Source organism: Choloepus didactylus, chromosome 27, assembly GCF_015220235.1.
Source record: "Choloepus didactylus isolate mChoDid1 chromosome 27, mChoDid1.pri, whole genome shotgun sequence".
Lineage (NCBI taxonomy): Eukaryota > Metazoa > Chordata > Mammalia > Pilosa > Megalonychidae > Choloepus > Choloepus didactylus.
The window spans coordinates 20,694,492-20,717,132 of record NC_051333.1 but is presented as its reverse complement, the minus strand read 5'-3'; the positions used below and the strand labels follow the sequence as shown (position 1 = coordinate 20,717,132).

The 22,641-nt window shown below is 40.2% G+C and overlaps 1 protein-coding gene across 5 annotated transcripts in view; it reads left to right on the top strand.

Moving 5' to 3' along the window:
• The window catches only part of GARRE1 (granule associated Rac and RHOG effector 1), a 97,938-nt gene that overhangs the window by 43,225 nt on the left and 32,072 nt on the right, over nucleotides 1-22,641 (top strand). For all 5 annotated transcript variants that reach the window (XM_037819392.1, XM_037819394.1, XM_037819391.1 and 2 more), the window contains exons 2-3: nucleotides 215-1,504; nucleotides 20,764-20,973. In XM_037819392.1, coding sequence (XP_037675320.1) covers nucleotides 1,010-1,504; nucleotides 20,764-20,973 — 705 coding nt within the window. In that variant the 5' untranslated portion in view covers nucleotides 215-1,009. The remainder of the gene's footprint in view (nucleotides 1-214; nucleotides 1,505-20,763; nucleotides 20,974-22,641) is intronic.

Sequence of the window (22,641 nt, the reverse complement as noted above, 5' to 3'; positions counted from 1 at the left end):
ATGTTGGGTTAATTTTGTACCACAACAACCATCATTTCGTAGTTCAAGTCTCTGTTGTACCTGCTTTTGTAAGATTATAATATGATTTCTTATTTCACTCAATGTGGCTAATAGTTATGTGCTGTGTGGACGTTAGTATTGCAGGAGTTAATGTTCCAGAATTACTCACTGTCCTGCAACCTTACTGACTTTATCTTATTTTTCTTCCCTACAGGAAATGACTTAGAGGCCTTACAAATACATCTGTGCATTCTTGCTTCATACTTTACAGTCGAGGGCCAACCCAGTCTGGAAGCACCTCTTATTAATGTTACAAGGAAACCGCTACCTCAGCCAAACAAAAGGAAAAGAAGAGAAGACATGCAATAACAAATGCAAGTTTTAAAGAAAAGTTGTTTTCAGAAAACGTTAGAGGAAATTTGGAAATTTTTAACATTAAGAATCAGCTTTGCAAGTATATGGATTTGGCAGGCAGGCTCTGTCAAAATTCTGCAGAGGTTTCATCTTCCTTCTTAAGGACTCAGTGTGAAGTAATTCTGTACTGCTTTTTAAATTGCTGTTGATCAGCATGTGGGTTTTGGGTTTTAATTTTTCTGGTATATTGAAGACACATTATCTTGCATTATAATACCCTATATTACATTTTTAAAACTTAAGTTATTTTTCTGCCATTGTAAATAGAGGTATCAAAATATTCTTGCAAGCAATTATAGGTAAACATTTTTCTTAGCAAACGTATCTTTTTATTAAGAGAGTGGAATGCAAAACAGTTCCTACACAGCAGTTTGGATACACATTTATTTTCTGCCAATACTGAAAACATTAATTATATAAACCTGTTGTCCTTTTCACATCTACTTTGGATCTCATGGTCACCTGCCTCATGGAAATGCCTTTTTTAAAGAGTAGGTTTGCAGAACTCCACTATTTTTATACCTAGCCACAGTTTTGGAAAAAAGACTCAGAGCCCTGAGCCACACACAGCCTCTGGGACAACTTTCCCTCCCGCATGTATTGCTGCAGTGCCCAGGACAGTAAAATGGACTACAAACGGCGCTTCCTGCTTGGCGGGTCCAAGCAGAAGGTGCAGCAGCACCAGCAGTACCCAATGCCTGAGCTGGGCCGAGCACTGAGTGCTCCCCTGGCATCTACGGCCACCACTGCCCCCTTGGGCAGTCTGACTGCTGCAGGCAGCTGCCACCATGCCATGTCCCACTCCACCCCCATCGCTGACATCCAGCAGGGCATCTCCAAGTACCTGGATGCCCTCAATGTCTTCTGCCGTGCCAGTACTTTCCTCACGGACCTCTTCAGCACTGTGTTCAGGAATTCTCACTATTCCAAGGCAGCCATGCAACTCAAAGACGTACAGGAGCACGTCATGGAAGCAGCCAGCCGACTGACCTCGGCCATAAAGCCCGAGATCGCCAAGATGCTGATGGAACTTAGTGCCGGTGCTGCAAACTTTACAGATCAGAAGGAATTCAGTCTCCAGGACATTGAGGTAGAGTATCTTCTATGTCTTACTTGGGTACAAAAATGTATTCCAGAGATAAGTAAGAATGCTGTCTTAGTTTTCTTAGATCAGTGTAATGGTGATCCTTGTCATATTTCTCTTGATACTTCATCCTTGTGAAAAATTTGTGTGTTCCAGGTTCTGAATTGCCTTCATTTCGAATTAAGTAGGTTAAAAGGTTATTAAACAGACAAACACAAATCACCTGATATTTTATGTTCTTGTCCTTTTAATTTTCAATTGGAATTTAATTTGCAAATAACATACTGTACACAAGTGCGTAGTAGGTACTTAGCTTTCTAAGTCTGAATAAGAGCTTTATTTGCAAATTGTCATTATTTAGAATCATTGGTTAAATATAGGGAGTTCACCAGATGTTTATAGGATAAATTATTTTTTCCAACTCTAAAATTCGGTTGTTTGCATGTGGATGTATTTTGATTCTCCTTTTTTAAATAATAGACTTTAATTTTTAGAATAGTTGTAGGTTTACAGAAGCATTTGATTCTTATTCTGCATATTTTCAGGGTTTTTGATAGTCAAAATGAAATACTCTTCCTCTTTCAGGGCTCCAGATTGGAATGTACAATTAGAATAAAAGTTTCATTCAGAATAAAGATGACCATTTTCTTTTTCTTTCCTCAACCCCTGAAGTTTAGGGAATGAGTTGGGTTGTTATACTGGAATCTGTTATACTCATTTGACTGGTAAATATCTTTTATTAGTATTTAGCTGCCCACAGAGTTAATCTGAGACTGATTTTTCCATGTGTCTTTGTATATTGTACCAGCATATCAGAGGTTAGGTTCCTGGACGTGAAGTGCTATCCAGGAGGGAGAATGTCCCTTTCTCACCCTGGGGCTGAATTTGATTTTGGGTAATCACCAGTATTTTGAGCTAACTCTGATGATTGAGGTGGCTGAACAAACTACTTTATATTGCTTTGGGGAAAAAAAAAAAAAGAGGTAGGCTGTTAAGTAATAAGGTATTTTTATTGTGTCTAAATGTGATTTTCATGACATTTCCAAGAGGAATTGACAGTTATTTTTGAACAGACACAGCACCATTGATGTAAATCAGGGATCAGCAGAATTTTTCTGTAAAGGGAAGATTGTCAGTTTTTAGACTTCACAGGCCGCATATGGTCTTTATCACATGGTATTCTTTGTTTTTTGCTTTTTAACGTTTTAAAAATGTGAAAAACCATTCTTACCTTGTGGGCCTGTTTGTTGGGCCATATTTGACTGATGGGCCATAGTTTATTGAACCTTCTAGTATAAATGTATAATAACCTCCTTGGATAATTCTAAATTTAATCTATATATTCAAGTATATTTATAGTTTTTGATTATTTCTGTGATCATGTTTTATATTCAGGGAGATTATCATTTAAAGTGTTTACAAAATGACTTGTCAGTTTAAAATATCTTTTTTAAAATTATACATGTAAAACATGCATGTACTTCTCAAAAGAAATGCAAGTGATGAAACTTAAAGCTTCTGCTTTACCCTCCCACCTCCTTTCCCATCCCATTCTTTTGCTTAAAAGTGACCACTGTTCCCATTTGCTTGGTGTATGCCATTCTAAACTATACATACAGCTACACACCTATACACGCACAGGTGTACAGCTCTGATTTTCATTTATTTTACATAGAGAACCATGATGTTGGGCTTCCACTCTGTCTGGTTGCTGCTTTACAGAGAAAAGTGGCAAGAGAGCAGTCAGGGACCTGGACTGTAACAGCTATCAACCCATAATGACATAAGAATTTTTTGGCTTATTTGGAATCTCAGACAAGAGTGGTTTGAAAAATAAGACCAAAGGCTTTCATTTTAACTTGAATAGTGTTGAGCTCTTCTTCAGTCAGTGCCTATAGGTATTAGAGGAGGTAGAGCTAGACATGCATAACTGTTTGCTATCCAACCCTGAGGAAAAGTGCCTTGTTCCAGGTCAGAACAACTAGAGAAGGATGACTGACCCATGAGGAGCAAGGGCTTAGTAAGCCAGTGGGCTACAGTAGCACCTATCTTGTCCCTTCCTAGAACCAGCATGGGACCAGTCAAGCTGAAAGGGAGACATATTTCCTGTTGTTGTGGTTTGGGAGTTTGACTTGGCTTTCCCTATTGAAGTGCTGCTTAGGATAGTAAAAATACGGTGCTATGTTTTTCGTGCATAATGAGCTAAACAGGCTTGTGAAGACTAGTCTGGAAACTAAACTGCTATTGATGCATTTTAGAATCCATGGTTCTGTTCTAAGTTACAAACAGCTGACTTACACATGAATTCTGAGATGTGATTGCCAAGTGTAGGCCTGCGAACTTAATATTTGCCTTTTCTGCAGAGCAGTATTTATTGTTTCCAGGATTTATTTACTGCCAGCGGATTTAGCCATAGCCCAATAAGGGTCTCTCTTTTGGGAGTAATCACCAATTTAGACGAAGTGGTTAGGCATTTGTGTTTTTTCCTCTTGGTCTTTTTTAGGGTTTTATCAGCAAGACCCTAAGAGGCTCCTTAACATTCATCCCTGGGGAAAGAGGTCTGTGGCCTGCCTGAATTTACTGGCTGGGCAAGGACCTCTGCTCAGGAGCTCAGCCCAGCACTGTGGATGAGGAAAGCCCTGAATTCAGAAGTATTCACGTGCTTGACCATTTTAAACCTAGGACAAAGTACTGATTCCCTTCCTACTCCTGAAGGTGGCCAATATATTCTTCAACCCTCCCCAGGTGATTTTGACTTCTAGCCAGTTTGGGATATGCTCATTGATTGATAGATAATGATGCCTATGTCCAGAAGCCGTGAGTGCTGACAGTTTGCTCTGCCACCACCCTGCTCTGGGGCCGGCAAGGTGTGTGTGAATCCCGTCCTGTCTATATTCATTGGTGACTTTGCCCCTCATCCTGAGCTCACCCACACAGTGTTGCTGTTAGAGAAATGAGTTGGACTGCAGTGTTTCACTAGTTAGCTAGTGCTTGTGATAGCTTGTCTGTTACATCAGCCCAGGAAATGAGTTGTGGGGCATGAAATTAAAATATCTAGATTTAGAAAATGTCTCTACTGCTTACTGCCTGTATGGCCCTGAGCAAATCTTTGAACATTGCTGAGCCGCAATTTGCCCGTCTATAAAATGGAATTACCACCCCCTTCCAAAGTTGTAAGATCAGAAGCAATTAGTGTGTGTGACGCTCTGTACCCCAGTTAGTTGTCATTGTTATCATGTATTATTATTAACGATAGTAATTGTTTCTGGCATGGCTTGAGTGGTACTATTAGACTTACTCTGAAGTACAGAGCACAATTATGTATAAAACCAACATCAGAGAGAAATGTGCAGCAAGTCATCGTTCTTACTGGAACTTTTTAAGTGGAAGAGATTGCCAGCCCCAGGACATTTGGCCCCACTCAGTTCTCTCCTGGTTCTTGAGGTGGGTGCCTTCTTTTCCCCTGTTTTATCTTCTCTCTTGGGTGTTATAAGGCAGTACCCAAGTTGGAACTTTCAGGGCCTTTTCAGCATAAAAACCCAAGGGGAACTCCTCTACTAATAATTGCTGCTCCATTTAACTTGCAGCTAGAATGGGGCAGGGGGAGGATGTCCATTGAATACATCTGCATTAGCTAGCAACCTTTTGACAAGTCAATTAGCAGTTGAGGTAGGATTTTTTTTTTTTTTCCTCTCTGGCTTTATAGAAAACTTATAATTTTACATTGAATATAAAGTGGAATTTTGCCTAAAAAGGGAAATATCCCAATCAGGTGCTTCATGGGAATTTCTTTTGTGTTTGTGTGGCTCAGCTGTTTTTCCAGACAGAATGTGAATTCAGGAAAAATGTGGTTCGCCATATTGAATTTGTTCTTTGTATGACACTTTAATATCCCACCCAGAGATTTTCTAGATATGGACCGCTTGGCACTTGCTGTCTGCATTCTTTATCTTTGTGTCTAGGAGCATCGCTGCTGGTGGTTTTTGTGACTGTATTATCTCCAGCATTCCTGCAAGATGCCAGGCTGGCTGAATTAAGTTGGCTAATTTGTCTTTGATTTTATCTATCACAGTGTCATTTGTCTTATAAATCTCTTAACTAAAGATCCATTTGCAATTAAAACATGTAATTCATATTAAGGAAGTATATGGATGATCAATAACATATTTTTGTATTTATTATTAAGTCACAAATCACCTCTTTTTACACACTTTACCACTTTTCTTGAATAAAATTTACTTTTCAGTACAAAAAGAGTGAAATTGACTTTTGATTCATGCATTCATTCCACAAATATTTATTGTATGCCTTGTGTGTGCCAAGTGTGTATCAGGCACTGGGTATAGCAGTGAACAAGACAGACAAAGATCTCTTCCTTCACATAAATAGAAAAGGGTTGCAATTTTAGAGTTAGAAAAGGTCATTGAGAAGGTGCCCTTTGAGTAAAGACCTGAAGAAGATGAGGGAGCAGGCCTGATTGATAATCAAGAAAAGATTTTCCAGGCAGAGGAAACAGCCACTACCAAGGCCCTGAGGAGGAGCAAACTTGGAGTGGTTGAAGATTGATGAGCAACCTATTGGGGCTGGAACAGAGTGAGCAAAAGGGAGAATACTATGTGGTAAGATAAGAGAGGTAACGAAACTTTGGCCTTTCAGAGTGGCCAAGGAGGAGGCAGGGTGAGGTCAGCCTCTGAAACAAAGGTGTAAGGAGGGCAGCAGGAACAGAATCTGCCATCGTTGTACAGCGAGCAGCTATGCCACTTCTCTCCTTGCTTTCCTCACATCTTTACAGCTTCAAGGTACGGTTCCACAGTGGGGCCTAAGTCTCGGGAGGGATGCTCTGTGTGGGTGGTCCAGGAGTCCAGGGCAACTACAGAGCTCCCAAGAGTTGTGTATCTTTAAGAGGAATATATCTTATATCTTCTAGCACTTTTAGTGCTTTCAAAAAATCACCACCTTGTAAATAGGCAGGCAGATATTAAATCAAATCTTTATATAATTGAACCTGGCTTTCAGTTTAATGCACAAATTTCTTTTGTGTATTGAATTATCACCCATGAATTTGTTTGAAATAATTTATTTTTGAGTACTGACTAACCCTTAAAGACTTTATTTCAGGTGTATTAACATTTATTTTGGATAGATATGTGCCAAAAATACTGTAGAGTATCAGTAATGGAAAATATTAGAAGCCAGTTTCAGACTATGATTCTTACTACCCTTAATGGAATTAAATTTGCATATTATTCCTTTTTTTTTTTTACCTAAAGATAAAATTAATTCAGTATTGATTCTTGTTCAGATTATAAAGTAAATATTTCCTAACAATATGTGCCAAATGAAAATCTGAATTGCTGGCATTAATCACTTATAAAAACTTTGTGAGAATCCAGTTTTCAGACTTGCTAATTTCTAGTCAATCTTTTTTTTCCCCTTTATTAGTCAGTCTTTTTGATGTATTCATTTATTGAGGTGAGTCTGTTGTACCTAAATTTTCTTCAGATATTAGCCTTTAAAAGAATCTGTAATAATCAGTTGGAATTTGGATAATTCTGTAAACTTGCCTTGTGAACAACAAAGTTTACTGTCTGCCCAGCCTGTTCTGCCTTCTGTGTAGGTGGAAGCCACTCAGGCTGAAGGGCACCTGCCACTCTGGAGGGACTGGGCCTTTTGATTTTGATTTGTCAGGTCACGCATGTGCACCCAATTCATTATTCTGAAAATTGCTCATTAAAAGTAGAAACGTAAGTGTTCTAGTTTGCTAATGCTGCCAGAATGTGAAACACCAGAGATGGATTGGCTTTTATAAAAGGGGGTTTATTTGGTTATACAGTTACAATCTTAAGGCCATAAAGTGTCCAAGGTAACATATCCGCAATTGGGTACCTTCACTGGAGGATGGCCAATGGTATCCGGAAAACCTCTGTTAGCTGGGAAGGCAGGTGGCTGGCGTCTGCCCCAAGTTCTGGTTTCAAAATGGCTTTCTCCCAGGACGTTCCTCTCAAGACTGCAGTTCCTCCAAAGTGTCACTCTTAGTTGCTCTTGGGGCGTTTTTCCTCTCTTGGCTTCCCTGGAGCAAAAGTCTGCTTTCAATGGCTGTCTTCAAACTGTCTCTCAGCTGCAGCTACTCTCTCAGCTCCTGTGCATTCTTCAAAGTATCCCTTTTGGCTGTAGCTCCTCTTCAAAATGTCGCTCTCAGCTGCACTGAGTTCCCTCTGCCCGTCAGCTCTTTTAAATGGCTCCACTGATCAAGGCCCACCCTGAATGGGTGGGGCCACGCCTCCATGGAAATATCTCATCAGAGTTATCACCTGCAGTTGGGTGGGGCGCATCTCCATGGAAACACTCAATTACAATCTAATTAACACTGATAGTCTGCCCACACAAGATTACATAATGGCGTTTGGGGGGACATAATACATTCAAACTGGCACAGTAAGTAATCAAGCAAATTTCCTGCTTTTCTAGAACAGACTGTTTTTGGGTTAACAGAATAGCCCTAATAGATGAGAGAAAGTTCTATACAGAAGAATTCCAGCATTCTTCTGTATAGGTGAGGTGATGCAATTAGAAAACTCACCCTTTTGAAGCCATAATGAATTAACTGACTCACATGCACAAGTTCCTCCATGAAATGGAATCTTTTTGGGTGGGGGGGGGTGTAATCTGATAAATGACTCCTTTCATCATGGATTCATAACTTTCTGTCTCTTTTTTTAAACTTGGAAAATTTCCAAACATACATGAGTACAACAGATCATCATGTACCCATCAAAAAGGCTTCGATAGCCATCAACATTCTGTCATACTTTTTTCATCTGTCTTTTCCCCTTCCCTGCCTTTTTTTGCTGGAATGTTTTGAAGCAAATCTCGAGCATTTTACTTGAATCCTTATGTACTTTAGTATGCATTAAAAAGAGACATGTTCTTACATAACCGCAATGCCATTATCAGGCCTATGTTGACATATAAGTTGATATTCCTTAATATCAACCCAGACCTGTATGTGTTTAAACTTCCCAAATTGTTTTTAAAAATGTTTTTTTCTCATAGAAAGGGAAGGATTATTGGGTAGTTAGAAAACCAAGGAGAAGGGATGAAGGGAAAAACAGGTGCTCTTCATAAAAATGAAAAGAATAAAAGTAAATCAAGGGAGAAAATAGGAACAGAGAAAAGACAACCTCTGAAAGCAGGTCCTCACCAGCAGGAGGGCATCAGGAAGAAATGACCTTCCTGATGCCTTAGTCACTTAGGTAACTAGTGATTGAATGGCAGTGTTGCTTTCTTTTAGGCGAATAAGAATTAAAATTTCAAAGTTGCTAAAAAGGCTTCAGTGAATCCAAGGGAACAGTTAGGCTTGATGGGCAAAGGAGTAGGAAACAAAGAAATCGAAGAGTTCATTGAATGTAATTTCAGGTAGAGCTAGCTTTTCTGAATTATTTTCTGTTCTGAATTTTCATGGTTGCTGGTTAGCTTGTGAATTTCACAGGACTAGATAATAGTCTCTTCTGGCAGCCTCCCCTCATCTTTATGAATCAGGGCTCTGAGAGTTTGCAAAAAGGCATTTTTCTAAAATCCTTCTGAGACTCTCCACTACCTCAGGCCAGTAAGGTGCTTTCATGAGACCTGGCCTGCGTAGACTCCAGCTGCTGCCGAAATGTCCAGAGTCAGAAAGTGGAAATAGCCTGATATGGAGGAATCTCTGTGAGCCCTAGCAACTCCAGGACCCTTCCTGGGGCCAGACCACTCCTGGTCTAGACGGCAGTCACCTGGCCTACTTTTCTCTTCACCCGTTACCTACCTACCCTCATCCATAAAAATCAGATGACCTGGCTATAAGGGTGGCAAAGATGAGTGAGGACAGAGTGCTCCAGGCCTGGTGAAATGGACAGATAAATAAGTAGACAGTGACACTACAGTGTGATGTCTGCTGCACCTGAGATGGAAATTAGCCTCGGGCCTGACTGTTGATGCTGTTCAGTTGCTTCTCCTCCCCCACTCTAGCTCACTGTGGCAGCTCCAGGCCCCGGATCAGAACCACCTACTTAACCTAGAAGAATTGTTGCAGGGGGACAGGGGCTAGAGGGGCTAGAGAGATGTGTAGGCCCTGTTAAGAGTTGAGGTTTTATACAGAAAATGAGATGGGAAGCTTTAAAGATTTTAAGTAAGAGAGTGACATGATATGATTTGTTAAAAAAATTAAAATCTCTATGGCTACAAGTGACATAATCCAAACTCAAAATAGCTTAAACAATAACAACAATAAAAACAAACAAAAAAGGCCAGCACTTAAACAGTGCTTATGATTTGTGCACCCTGTTCTGAAACTCTACACTTAATAGCTCATTGACTTCTATTAATAATCTTACGAGGCAAGTACTATTCATATACCCATTTTATTTATGAGGAGATTGAGGTGTAGAAAGGTAAAGCAGTTTACCAAAAGTCTCATGGCAGGTCCAGAATTCAGACCCAGGCAGTGTGAGTCTAGAATACAAATGCTTGACCATACACCATACCACCTCTCAATAAAAAACAAACAGTTTATTGATCTATGAAACTGAAAGAAGTAAGCTCTTTGGGCATGGTTGGATCTAGGAGCTCAGGCGGTGCTGACTGGACCCAGCCTTTGTCTCTTCTTTTTCCCTTCATTTCCAAGCAGACTCTCCATGCAGGGATCCCCAACAACAAAGCAGAAAGCACCTGTGCTTTCCTAAGTTTCTGACAGAAGTTCTAGAAGTGAGGCCTGTTGGCTTGGCTTGGGTCACTTGCCCATTCTTGAACCAATCCCTGTACCCAGAATGGTTGAACTAATATGCTGATTGCCCAGATCCCAGCCCATTCCCCAGGCTGGGGTACAGGCAGGATCAACCTCACCCGTTTGACATGGATCGAGAGTAAAGGAAGAGTGGTTCCCAACATCACTGGATGTTGGGGGAATGTTCCGGTTTGCTAATGCTGCCGTTTTGCAAAACACCAGAAATAGATTGGCTTTTATAAAGGGGTTTTTTTTTTTTGGTTACAAAGTTAACAGTCTTATGGCCATAAAGTGTCCAAGGTAAGGCATCAACAATAGGGTACCTTCAGTGAAGGATGGCCATTGGTGTCCAGAAAACCTCTGTTAGCTCAGGAGGCACGTGGCTGGTGTCTGCTTGCTCCCAGGTTGCATTTCAAAACGGTGTTCTCCAAAATGTTGCTCTTGGGGCGTTTTGTCCTCTCTTAGCTGCAGCTCCTCTTCAGAATGTCACTCTAGTTGCTCTGAGCTCCTTCTGTCTGTGAACTCTTTATATGGCTCCAGTGATTTAGTTCAGACCCACCCTGAATGGGTGGGGCAACACCTCCATGGAAGTTATCCAATCAAAAGTCTTGCCCACAGTTAATTGAGTCACATCTCCATGGAAACAATCAATAGGTTTCAACCTAATCAACACTAATATGTCTGTCCCCACAAGATTGCATTAAAGAATATGGCTTTTTCTGGGGGGCATAATATGTACAAACCAGCACAGTAGACCAGACTGCAAACATTAGCCCTGGAGGGTCAGAGGATTGAACATAGTTACTCTCCTGGATATATGTTGCTAAACTGTTCTGTTTTTCATGATTTTAGCAGTTTATTATGTCTTTCTATGTACGTTTTCTGTTATATCTTTTGGTAAAGTTCTGTAGTTTCCTTTTAACAACTATGCATCTTTCTTCCTAAAGTTCTTAAGTAATTTATAATTTAGTTGCTATAATGAATGAAATGTTTTTAAACAATTTTGCTATAATATAGAAACAACATTGATTTTTATATTTTTATCTTGTGTGCTACCACATTACTAAACTCAGTAATTCAAGTAGTTTGTTTCCAGTGTAATTTTTAAAAATTGTACTATATAATAACATAAAAATTGCCATTTTAACCATTTTTAAGTGTGCCATTCAGTGGCATTAATTACATTTGCAATATTGTGCTACCACCATCATCATTCATTGCTAAACCTTTTTCATTACCCAAAAGAGAAACTCTGTACCCATTAAGCAATAATTCCCCGTTTCCCCTCCCTCTAATTCCTGGTAACTTCTAATCTATTTTCTGCTTCCATAAATTTGCTTTTCTAGATATTTCATATGGGCAGAATCATACAATATTTGTCCTTTTGTGTCTGGCTTCTTATGCGTAGCATAATGTTTCTGTAACGTTTTACATGTATCAGAACTTCATTCCTTTCTATGGCTGAATAATATTCCACCGTATGTATATATCACATTTTGTTTATGCATTCAACTGTCAGTGGGATACTTGGATAGTTTCTGCTTTTTGGCTATTGTGATTAATACTGTGAATGTTGGTGTGCAAGTATCTGAGTCCCTTCTCTCAGTTCTTTGGGGTATATACTTAGGAGTGGAATTGTTGGGTCATATGGTAATTTTATGTTTAACTTTTGAGTAACCACTAAACTGATTTCCACAGTGGCTGCACCAGTTATACATTCTCACCAGTAATGCATAAAGGTTGCAATTTGTCCACATCTTTGTCAACAGGTGTTATTTTCTGTTTTTAAAATAATAGCCATCCTAGTGGGTGTGGAGTGGTATCTCATTGTGGTTTTGCTTTGCATTTCCCCATTGGTTGCTGATATTGAGCATCTTTTCATGAGCTTATTAGCCATTTATATATCTTCTTTGGAAAAATATCTAAGTCCTTTTCTTGTTTGATTATTGTAGGAATTCTTTAAATATTCTGGATATTAAACCCTTATCAGACTTATGATTTGCAACTATTTTCTCCCATTCTGTAGGTTATCTTTTCACTTTCTTGATAATGTCCTCCAATGCACAATTTTTTAATTTTTATAAAGTACAATTTATTTTTCCTTTTGTCGTTTGTGCTTTTAATATTAAAGAATCCATTGTCAGATGCTAGATCATGAAGATATTCCCCTATGTTATCTTCTAAGAGTTTTATGGTTATAGCTCTTATATTTAGGTTGTGGATCCATTTTGAGTTAATTTTTGTATATGTATGAGGTACAGATCCAGTTTCACTCTTTTGTATATGAATATGCAGTTTCCCCAGCACTTTTTATTGAAGAAACTGTTCTTTCCCTATTCAGTAGTCTTGGCATCGTTGTTGAGAATCAGTCGGCCATAGGTGTATGGGCAGGTTTTGATATCAGGTTGTGTGAGTCCTGTCAACTTTGTTCTTCAAGATTGTTTTGGCTGTTCTGGACCCCTTGTGATTCCATGTAAGTTTGAGGATTGGCTTTTCCATTTCTTCAAAAAAAAAGCCCCTATGTAAACCTGCAATATTAATTTGTTTCTTTATAGAGAAAACTTGAGTTTTGAATGCGAAAAATTTACTCTTGGAGTGGAGTCCTTTGTCTGCAGTAAGCAATGTGGTCTTAGCTACCTAAAGTGGCCAGTTATATTTTCATGCTGTAAATGATATTTTATAATTAACCTTGTTGGTTATGTTAAGATTTTTGGCAATGTAACTGAAAAATAAAAATTCCTATGTGTATTGGCATGATGATACATTTTTTGGTATATTTGCTTTTGGAAAGCAAGCAACAGTACATAAAACATGGTCTTGTTTTTTGTAATAAACATCTATAGGATGAATATAGGCTATGTGGGAAATGTGCAGTCAGTGGTTATATCTATTTAGTAGTATTTTGGTGTTATTTGTTTATTTTGTTGATCTGGTTTTTGTGTGTTTTTGGAATTTATTTGCAATGAACATGTATGTATTTTTTGCCTTGGGCTGCTGTAACAAAGTACCACAAACTGTGGGGCTTGAAACAACAAATGTATTGTTTTATAGATCTGGAGGCTAGAAGTTCAAAGTGAAGGTGTCAACAAGGTTGGTTTCTTCAGGAGGCTCTGAGGAAAAATCTTTTCTTCGTCCCTTCTTAGCTTTTGGTCGTTGCCAGCAATCCTTCTTGGTGTTCCTTGGCTTGTAGACACAAAATCCACTCTCTGCCTCTGTCTTGATATGGCTGTCCTCCCTCTGTATCTGTGTCTTTACAAGGATACCAGTGACTGGGATTTAAGGCCCACCCTAATCCAGTATGACCTCACCTTAATTTACATTTTAATTAGATCTATGAAGACCCAGTTTCCAAATGCAGTCATACGTACAAGTACCTGAGGTTAGGACTTCAACACAGTTTTTTTGGGGGGGTTGGGGGGTATACAATTCAATCCATAACAAAGTACTATGGATAGAAAAGGTTTTGTGTACCACAGTGCTTAGCCCATGATGTAGGTGCTCAGAAGGTCTCTGCTGATACTTTGACCAGCAGTAAAGCAGCGTGTCCAGGGGCTGAATGTAATCTCTCTGGAATTATTAGCATTTGGTGTTGGCTTAGTGACCCTTGGGCATGTGTTAGCTTTCTTTCTGTTTGCCTTTTCTTCCCTAGTTCTTTCTCCTGTACATAGCACAGCAGCTTTTCAACCCTTTAAGTTGAGTTAATGCTGACCTGACCACAGAGGTTTTTGTTGTTTTGTTTTTTTTGTGTGTTTTGTTTGTTTATTTTTTTTATATTTTTTAAACCCTCACTGTAATTGGTTTTTAGGTCTGACTATATATGTTAGCTTCAGTAAGCTTGTTTTTTACATTTTTTTACTGTAATCTAATCTTCAGAAAGTACTTTCCCAGGGCCAGGCAGGGTCCACTGCATTCTCTCTTTCTCTGGAGTCACATTTAGGTCTTTGTATGACATTCTAGCCTACTGGCTAGGTCATTATGTAACTACTCTGGAATTGTAGGCCTCATTAAAAACAAGGTTGCGGAGTTGAGTTCTACTCTTTCTCTACTACTATAGCAGCCCCCAAATAAAGTCATCCTTGCGTGTTAAAAAAAAAAAAAACCAAGACTGTGGACAGTTGGAACCAAATGTAGTGTTTTAGGTATAAGTAAGTATTGAAGAGAAAGGAATGACTGAATGACTTTGGAATTTCTTATAAAAGTAGCCTGTCCAGTGTGATTGTGAAAACCCTGTGGATCGCACACTCCCTTTATCCAGTGTATGGATGGAAGAGTAGGAAAATGGGAACAAAACCCAAATGAAAAATAGGATGGGATGGAAGGGGTGATTTGGGTGTTCTTTTTTTATTTTTATTTTTCACTCTGATTCTGATTCTTTCTGGTGTAAGGAAAATGTTCAAAAATAGACTGGGGTGATGAATACACAACTATAAGATGGTACTGTGAACAGCTGATTGTGCACCATGGATGATTGTATGGTATCTGAATATATCTCAATAAAACTGAATTAAAAAAAAAAGTAGCCTGTCCAGATCTACTTCATTTTTACCTACTCTAGCATTTGATGAGATATAAATGCTAGCACCCTGAAAATATTTGATAATATGATATATACAACAATTTTACTTCTTTGTCACTCTGCAGGGATCTGAGAATAATGAACTGTTGAGTGAAGGTAAGCAGAACAGTGAGCTTAAAGAGGAATTATTGTGTCCATGTGAAAATCACAAGGTGTGTTGGGAATTGGGGTGGACTTGGGCAACTCCATAATTCTAATCACACGCAGATATTGAGGACTGGGTCAGGCCCTGGGCTGGGCACTAGAGGAGGAATAACTAAAACCAGTTCCAAATTGTGACATATTCTAGGAAGTAGAATCAATGAAATTGTAGGAAGGGTGGTCTTTTGGGGGCTCAAAATAGAATGACCTTAAATTAAATAGTCTTATAACCTGTATAAAATGTAAAAACCATCAAAAGGAAAATGTATTCTGGCTGTATTTATGAACACAACACCCTTAACAGTGGATGTGGGACGTATACGGGGGAATGGGAAGATGAAAATGTGCCCTTTTCCTCTACCATCAGGGATTCCCAGAAAACAGCATTCCGTTTCAGGTCTCTGGTGGCTGTTTGGAAACCAGAACACTCATGGGTTTTCAGAAGCAGAAGTGCAGGGTCACTCACTGATTGTCTGTATTCGCAGTTAGGCCTTTATAAGGAATGTAAGCCATATGAAGATTTCTCTTCATGCACAAGTCTCTCCAGCCTTATCTGATGACATTAGGTCTTGCATTACCTAATATTCTATCAACTTGGAATGCATTTGGGACGAATAGACTTAATTTTTTTTTAATGCAAATGCAGATGGAGGATTAAATCAGATTGCTTTTTTTCTTAAGTCTTAAATGAGATCTTATTTGCTGAAGTACTGAACAGCAGTGTGTTTGGGTTTGGAAGTCCTCAAAAGGTAGAAAAGCTGCTCTTTTTCCCAAGCACCATGTGCCTCCTCCCTGTTTAATAGCACTGCTCCCAGCCCATCTTGGCAGCTGCTCTCTGCTGTGGCTGTCACCCCACTTTGAGACTTGTGCCACACAGGAGTGCCACAGGCCACTCTCCTCATCACCATTGTTCCACCCCTTCGCCACTGTTAGAAGACTGAGCCCTGGCTCTCAGTCTCCATTCCCACACCAAGGCTGAATACTGCATGGGAGACCTCAGGGTTCCTGCACAGGGTTCCTTCTCTTTTTCTTCTTGGAATCCACTCACTGTTGTGGCTACATCTTGGATCTTGTCATAGGGAAACAGAACCTGAAGGTTAGGAACACAGTTTTTGGAGTCAAACAGAGCTGGCTTCAGATCCCTATGGTAACACTTATTCCCTATTTGACACTGAGCAAGTTTCTTTTTCTCTCTTTATCTCTATGGCTTCCTTATCTGTAAAATGGGCAGATTGCTGTCACCTCACAGGGTCACCTCACTGCACATAAAGTGCCTGGAATTCTTAAGCACACAATAAATGGTAACTATGGATAGAGCTGGAAATGTAGCTCCACTGACACTCGAGTATCTATGTCTGTTACCACTCTGTTTATCCGTTCCTCATCTTGTCACATCTGTTCTACAGCCTTATTGAATGAACTCCACAGTCTAGGAAATTTTCTTCATGTGAAGGAGAGCTGCTGGCAGCCCTGGGGTCACACTCTTCTAAATTCATAACTTTATTTCTCTCAGATTTTTCCAGATCTCTCAGGAAGACCTCTAGGATTGGCCCATCCCTGGGTTGAGGTGGGGTCTTTTACAAGAGGGGAGCTGGGGTAAGACTAAGACATGAGATATCATAGAGAAATGATGGGCAGTGGTGAGCTGGAGGTTGAACTCCATCCTCTCTCAAGAGTAGGTGGTGTTTATGTATCTGTAACTTTAGGTAACTTTTAGAGCAGATATTGTGAAACAGCTGTTTCCAAGATCCAGGGTAACCATTGGTTTGATTGGCTTTTAATGAATTGTTTTCAACACAAATATTTTATCAACAACCATAATTTGAGTTGATGCTCCTTGCATCATGGATAGGACGAGGAGTTGCAGAGAAGCTGAGCTCTTGTTCTCATCCTTTATTTAAAGGGAAGAAATTTAGACTCGCAGAAGGTAGGTGTTCATCCAAGATCAAATGTGTAGTAAATCAAGGAAACTACATATTAGATGTTTGCCTTCTAAAACCTTCCAGCCTCTCTTCACTTATTCCTGTAGCAGCATCCTCTCCCTTCCACCATTCTGCTGCTCCACAGCAAGAGGCCTCCTGTGTCCAGGAGTGGACATGTGGCCCAGATAGACATTGTCAGAAGAGTGTCCTATTCTGGACCTGGGGCACTGCATCAGGCCTTCAGAGTCTTTCTCTTTTGGAAGGGGAAGGGACAGTTCTTTCTTTCCCCTTTGTCATTTCCTTTCCACCTGGCCTTTAGTGTGCATTCTCTCAGCAGCACCTGGCCTTATATAGCTATTTATTGGTTTGTTTTCTTCCCTAGCTCCATCCCATTAGAATGTAATCAGCATGATGACATGGACTTGCTCATCATCTTTCTTATAGTATCCTCTAGCTATTTTGTGCTTTGTACATATTAGGCATTCACATGTTACATATTTGTTAGAAGAATGAATGACTCAGTTAAATCAGTCAAAAGCTGTGAGAATGTAACCCCAGAGCTAGTAGTGCATGGCCTTTCCACTTCCCGCATCCTCTTCCCTGTAGCCTGCCAGGTTACTAAGGAAGGAGTGGGGAAGGAAGAGTTTGTGTCCTGAGGACCCAGCTGTAAGTCTCCTCTCTGTGTTTGCGTTGTGTGAAACTTCAGGACACCCTCATTCTGGCCTAAGCCACTGAAATTTGAGTTTCTGGGATGTGCCTGGCCTCAGTACTGCCAGCCCACAGCTGTTCCCAGCTGTCTAGAGTCTGTTGAAGGCAGTGGGCACAGTAAGGGCACCGATGCTCAAGTCATGATCACTCTGCCACACCCAGTTTGTATCCCCTTGGCAAAGTTTTGTAACTTTTCTTTGCCTCAGTCTTATCTATAAAATAGAGATGACCACATAGAGTTGTTCTTAGGATTAAATGAGAGAATTCATGTGAAATCCCTAGCTTAGAATCAAGTATATGCTGGGTGCTCAAAGCTGGCGGTTATGTATGTTAGTAAATAACTGCTGTTTATTCTATTCACGTCACATCTCTAACTAGGTTCCAAGGTGTTCTACATCCCGAGCAATCTAGCGCAGATCATTGATGGGGAAGAGCTGCGAAGGAGGTGTGAGTGGGGGGGTGGGTTCAGCTTGTGATTCTAGTTGTTTACTACAGAGGGAGGGTACTTCAGTGAGAGATTTGTGCAAGTGTTTTTGTTTTAGTTTGGTCCTGGCGATTTCCACAGAGGTTAAAATATTCAGAGGGAATAAGTGTCACCGCTGAGAACTGGCCTGCCTAACCTATTTCTCCAGGAAGTATAGCTCTGACAGTGGGGATGGAAAGGGCACATAATAAAGGGCAGCATCTGGCATGTGTGCCAGGAGGTGAGAGGTCAGAGGTTGAGCCTGATTTGAGGCTGTTCTAATGTACAGGACTGGCCTGGAGGATGTGCACTGGAGTTGGGTTCTAGTTCCTTGTGGCAGTCAAAAACAGTTCTCCAGTCTTCACCACTTCCCAAGGCAGTGCACTGAATGCTGGCAGTGAGTACGTCTCTCAGATGTGCTCCTACCATTTAGATATATTGCAAAGTCAATAGAGTAATTTTTTGTAGGTTATCTACTATGGATGCTTTTCTGGTTTGCTAATGCTGCCATTATACAAAACACCAGAAATGGATTGACTTTTATAAATGGGGTGTATTTGGTTACACAGTTACTGTCTTAAGGCCTTAAAGTGTCCAAGGTAAGGTCTCAACAATCAGGTACCTTCACTGGAGAAGGGCCGTTGGTATCTGGAAAACCTCTGTTAGCTGGGAAGGCACATGGTTGGCATCTGCTTACTCCTAGGTTGCATTTCTAAATGGCATTCTCCAAAGCATCAGCTTTCAACGGCTTTCTTCAAAATGTCTCTGTAAGTTGCAGCAGCAAGCTCCTTCTGTTTGAGCTCTTCTATCAGGCTCTAGTAAACTAATCAAGGCCCATGCTGACTGGGTGAGGCCATGCCTCCATGGAAATGATTTCTAATCAGATTTATCACCTACAGTTGGGTGGGTCACATCTCCATGGAAACAACCTAATCCAAAGATTCCAACTTAATCAACACTAATACATCTTCCCACACAAGATTGCATCAAAGAACATGGTGTTTTAGGGGATATAATGCATCCAAACCAGCACAGCAAAAACACCATGTTCTTTGATGCAACCTTGTGGAGGCGGACATATTAGTGTTGATTAGATTGGAATCCTCTGATTGAGTGTTTCCATGGAGATGTGACTCAGTCAGCTGTGAGTGAAACGTTTGATTGGATAATTTCCATGGAGGTGTTACCCCACCCATTCAGGGCGGGTCTGAATTAAAGCACTGGAGCCATATAAACTAGCTGACAAACAGAAGGAACTCAGAGCAACTGAGAGTGACATTTTGAAGAGGAGCTGCAGCTAAGAGAGGACAAAACGCCCCAAGAGCAATATTTTGAAGAACACCGTTTTGAAACGCAACCTGGGAGCAAGCAGATGCCAGCCACATACCTTCTGAGCTAGCAAAGGTTTTCCAGATGCCAATGGTCATCCTGTGAAGGTAATTGACTGTTGATGCCTTATCTTGGACACTTCATGGCCTTGACTGTAACTGTGTAACCAAATAAACCCCCTTTTATAAAAGCCAATCCATTTCTGTTATTTTGCAAAATGGCAGCATTAGCAAATTGGAACAGATGCCAATGAAATATGAAATACTTGCAGCAAAAAAAAATGAATTTGAATGTTATGGAATATTATAAAAGAGTTGCAAAAAGTTTTTATTGCTCTTGTCAAATTGGTATGGGCCAAACAAATGTAAAAGATAGGAAAAAATGTCAATAATCTGAAAAGTTTCTCTGCTCAAATTGCTTTGCAAGTGGCAGAATCCTCTACTTTAAAGAAAGGGAAATAAGAAATCATAGAGAACACTCACTCTAGCTATGGTTAACATAAGAAAGAAGATGGAACAACAAACACTATCAGAGAACAGCTTCAGCCAATGCCAGAATGTTGGAAGCCAGCACCAATAAGATGGCAGATGAATGCACATTCATATCTTAAATTGAAATAAAGTGTTCATGGTATTAAAAAATGGTTCATGATATTTAAAAAAATGAATTGCCTACTTTAATGAACCGTTCCATCTTCCAACCACTAATCTGGTTCTGGTGAGTGGGTTTCTATTGTACTGATAATTAGGCTTGTCCATATGTTGATAATTCAAAAATGGTTCACACCTCCTTGAAAGAATTTTGTTGACTCCTGTAAGACTGGTCTGTCAGCTGTTTCATAAGACTGGAAATATGACACACAACTATGTTAATAGCACTCCTACTGAAACTGGTATATTTGGATTCCATTTCCAATGAAATGTCTTCTTATAGTGAAACTGACCTTTTTCAGATTTTTGGTCACATGGCTTTTACTCTACCCTCTGAATACTGTGTGGACATAATTGGAATTGAAGATTGCTGTGGTTCAGCAAGAGCTCAAAGATAACCACTGGATGTGTGAGCCAGAGTTCAGGGTTGGGGAGTGGAGAACAGGAGTGGAGGAGGCTTGGTGGGAAGTTGGAGGCCCATTTGAACCTTTGGGGCTTGCTATTTGGTTGAAACATTTTGACTTCTAGGCATCAGACACCCAGATCCAAACATGAGAACCATGGCAGATCCTTCTAAGCAGGGTGGCTTTTTATCTCGGCATGATTTTGGATTTCCAATTAATTGTTTCTTTCTACTCAAGTTGATATTTGAGAATTTATTTTACTAATCCAGCAGCAACCTGCAACCTAAAAATCTCCGACTCTCTTGTTTTCACAGGTGTTGGGACGATGTTTCTTGACAGTGGTGCAAGTCCATTTCCAGTTTTTGACCCAGGCACTACAGAAGGTCCAACCAGTGGCCCATTCTTGCTTTGCTGAGGTTGTTGTGCCAGAAAAAAAGAACAGCAGCAGTGGCAGCAGCTTATCTGGCATGAGCCACACACCTGAACTGGAGGAAGCTGTGCGATCGTGGCGGGGGGCTGCTGAGGTAACCCTGGCTTTGGGGAAACTGGTGCCCTTTGTTCAAATAGGAGAGACTCCAGAGTGCCTTTGTGTGTTCTCAAAAGAGCTTTTTATTTTAAGTTTTAAACTGTTTTCCTTAATTGTTCATTCATGTAACAGTGAATGCCTTTGGGCAGTGCCCACTTGGTGCCAGGCATGTTTTAAACACTGGGGTAACAGCTCTACCAATAGGTTACTGGGAGAAAGGACTTTCAGAAATAGCGGTAAAGAGCCAGTGCTGGAGGGGTGCTGGAGGGGTGCCGGAGCTTCAGAGGAAGGGCCCTTGCTTCTAAGTGGAGTGGTACGACAAAGCTTCTGGGAAGAGGGATCAGGGAGAAAAGGCTGGAGCCTGAGTCTGGGTGGAACTTGCTAGGGGAGGTGAGGTCACCCAGGCAGCTAGGTAGAGATGGGCAAGCAGGAGTGTGCTTGCAGACGAATGAAATGGCAGTGCTATGAGCCACAGCCGCTTGAGTGAAAGCTCAGCGAGAGTTTGTCTGGTTTTTGATAGACAAGTCTTTCTCTTTAGAAATGCTTGCTATCTTTGTAGCTTTTTTCTTAAGATCCTTAACTGGTCTAACTCTACTTAGATCTTCATTTGTCAGTTGCTTTGCATGTGATTTGAGCAGTCTTCCAATATTACTTTATTTGACTTCATGAAACTTTCATCCTTTGAAAGATTAGCTGTTTTCCCGAACAGCAGATACGTTTGTAAAATCTGGCCATCAGCAACAGACCACCAAGAGGTTGACTCCACTAGTGGATGGACATAGTATTCATGTGGGACGGTATTGCCTGGAGATCAGAGATGAGGGATGGGTGTTATTTACAGGGCTAACTGTACATGTTCACCCACAAAGCCTCTCCTCCCATGGTGATGTCTGCTTTCCCACACAACCTTGTAACCAAAGGAACCCACCACCATGGTGGGTCACAGGCACCCCCTGAGATCCCCAGAGTGGGAATTCAACCTGCTGTGGGATTCACTATTCCTTTGCAGGAATATTCCTGCTCCTACTACAGTAAAAAGAATTAAAATTTAAATATGGACCAATCAAAACCCTCCTTTAAAAAAAAGATATCTCTTAGTGAGACTTCTGTAGTCAATGACAACACATTTCTTGCAGGCATTTTAATATTCCTTTGTTTCTAGTAAGGGGGAAAATAGTCTTTCAAGATGAGACTTTAACTGCAATGACTTCTTCCATTTTACAGCGCAAAAGGTCATTTATAATTAAGGAGTAGTATACTGATTTTTGTTGTATAATATTTGAACTATTCTTATAATTAAATTGGGAAAGTATTTAATTTTATGCTTTAGAAATCTCCTTTAATCAAATTAAAAATTTTTTTGCCTTTTAACATTGTGCATTCTCTAATTTTCTGATTTTTTTAAATTGTATGTGTTCATTGTTGTTGTTTTCTTTCAATTTTGTTTTCCTGTTTGCTTGTTTTGGTCCCTCTTTGACGTTGGAGGCTTTTCTCAGGCTTTCTTGGTGTTTATCAGAGAATTGTAGGTGACTGGGCAGTGGGATCCCGGCTGTCATTCTTGTCACTTGCCTTTACAACCCTCTGTGTCCTTCTGGCTGCGGTGTTCCAACCTCGACACTGAACTAATTCAGGAAATCTTACTACCTGGCTCATGGTCGTCTTCTCT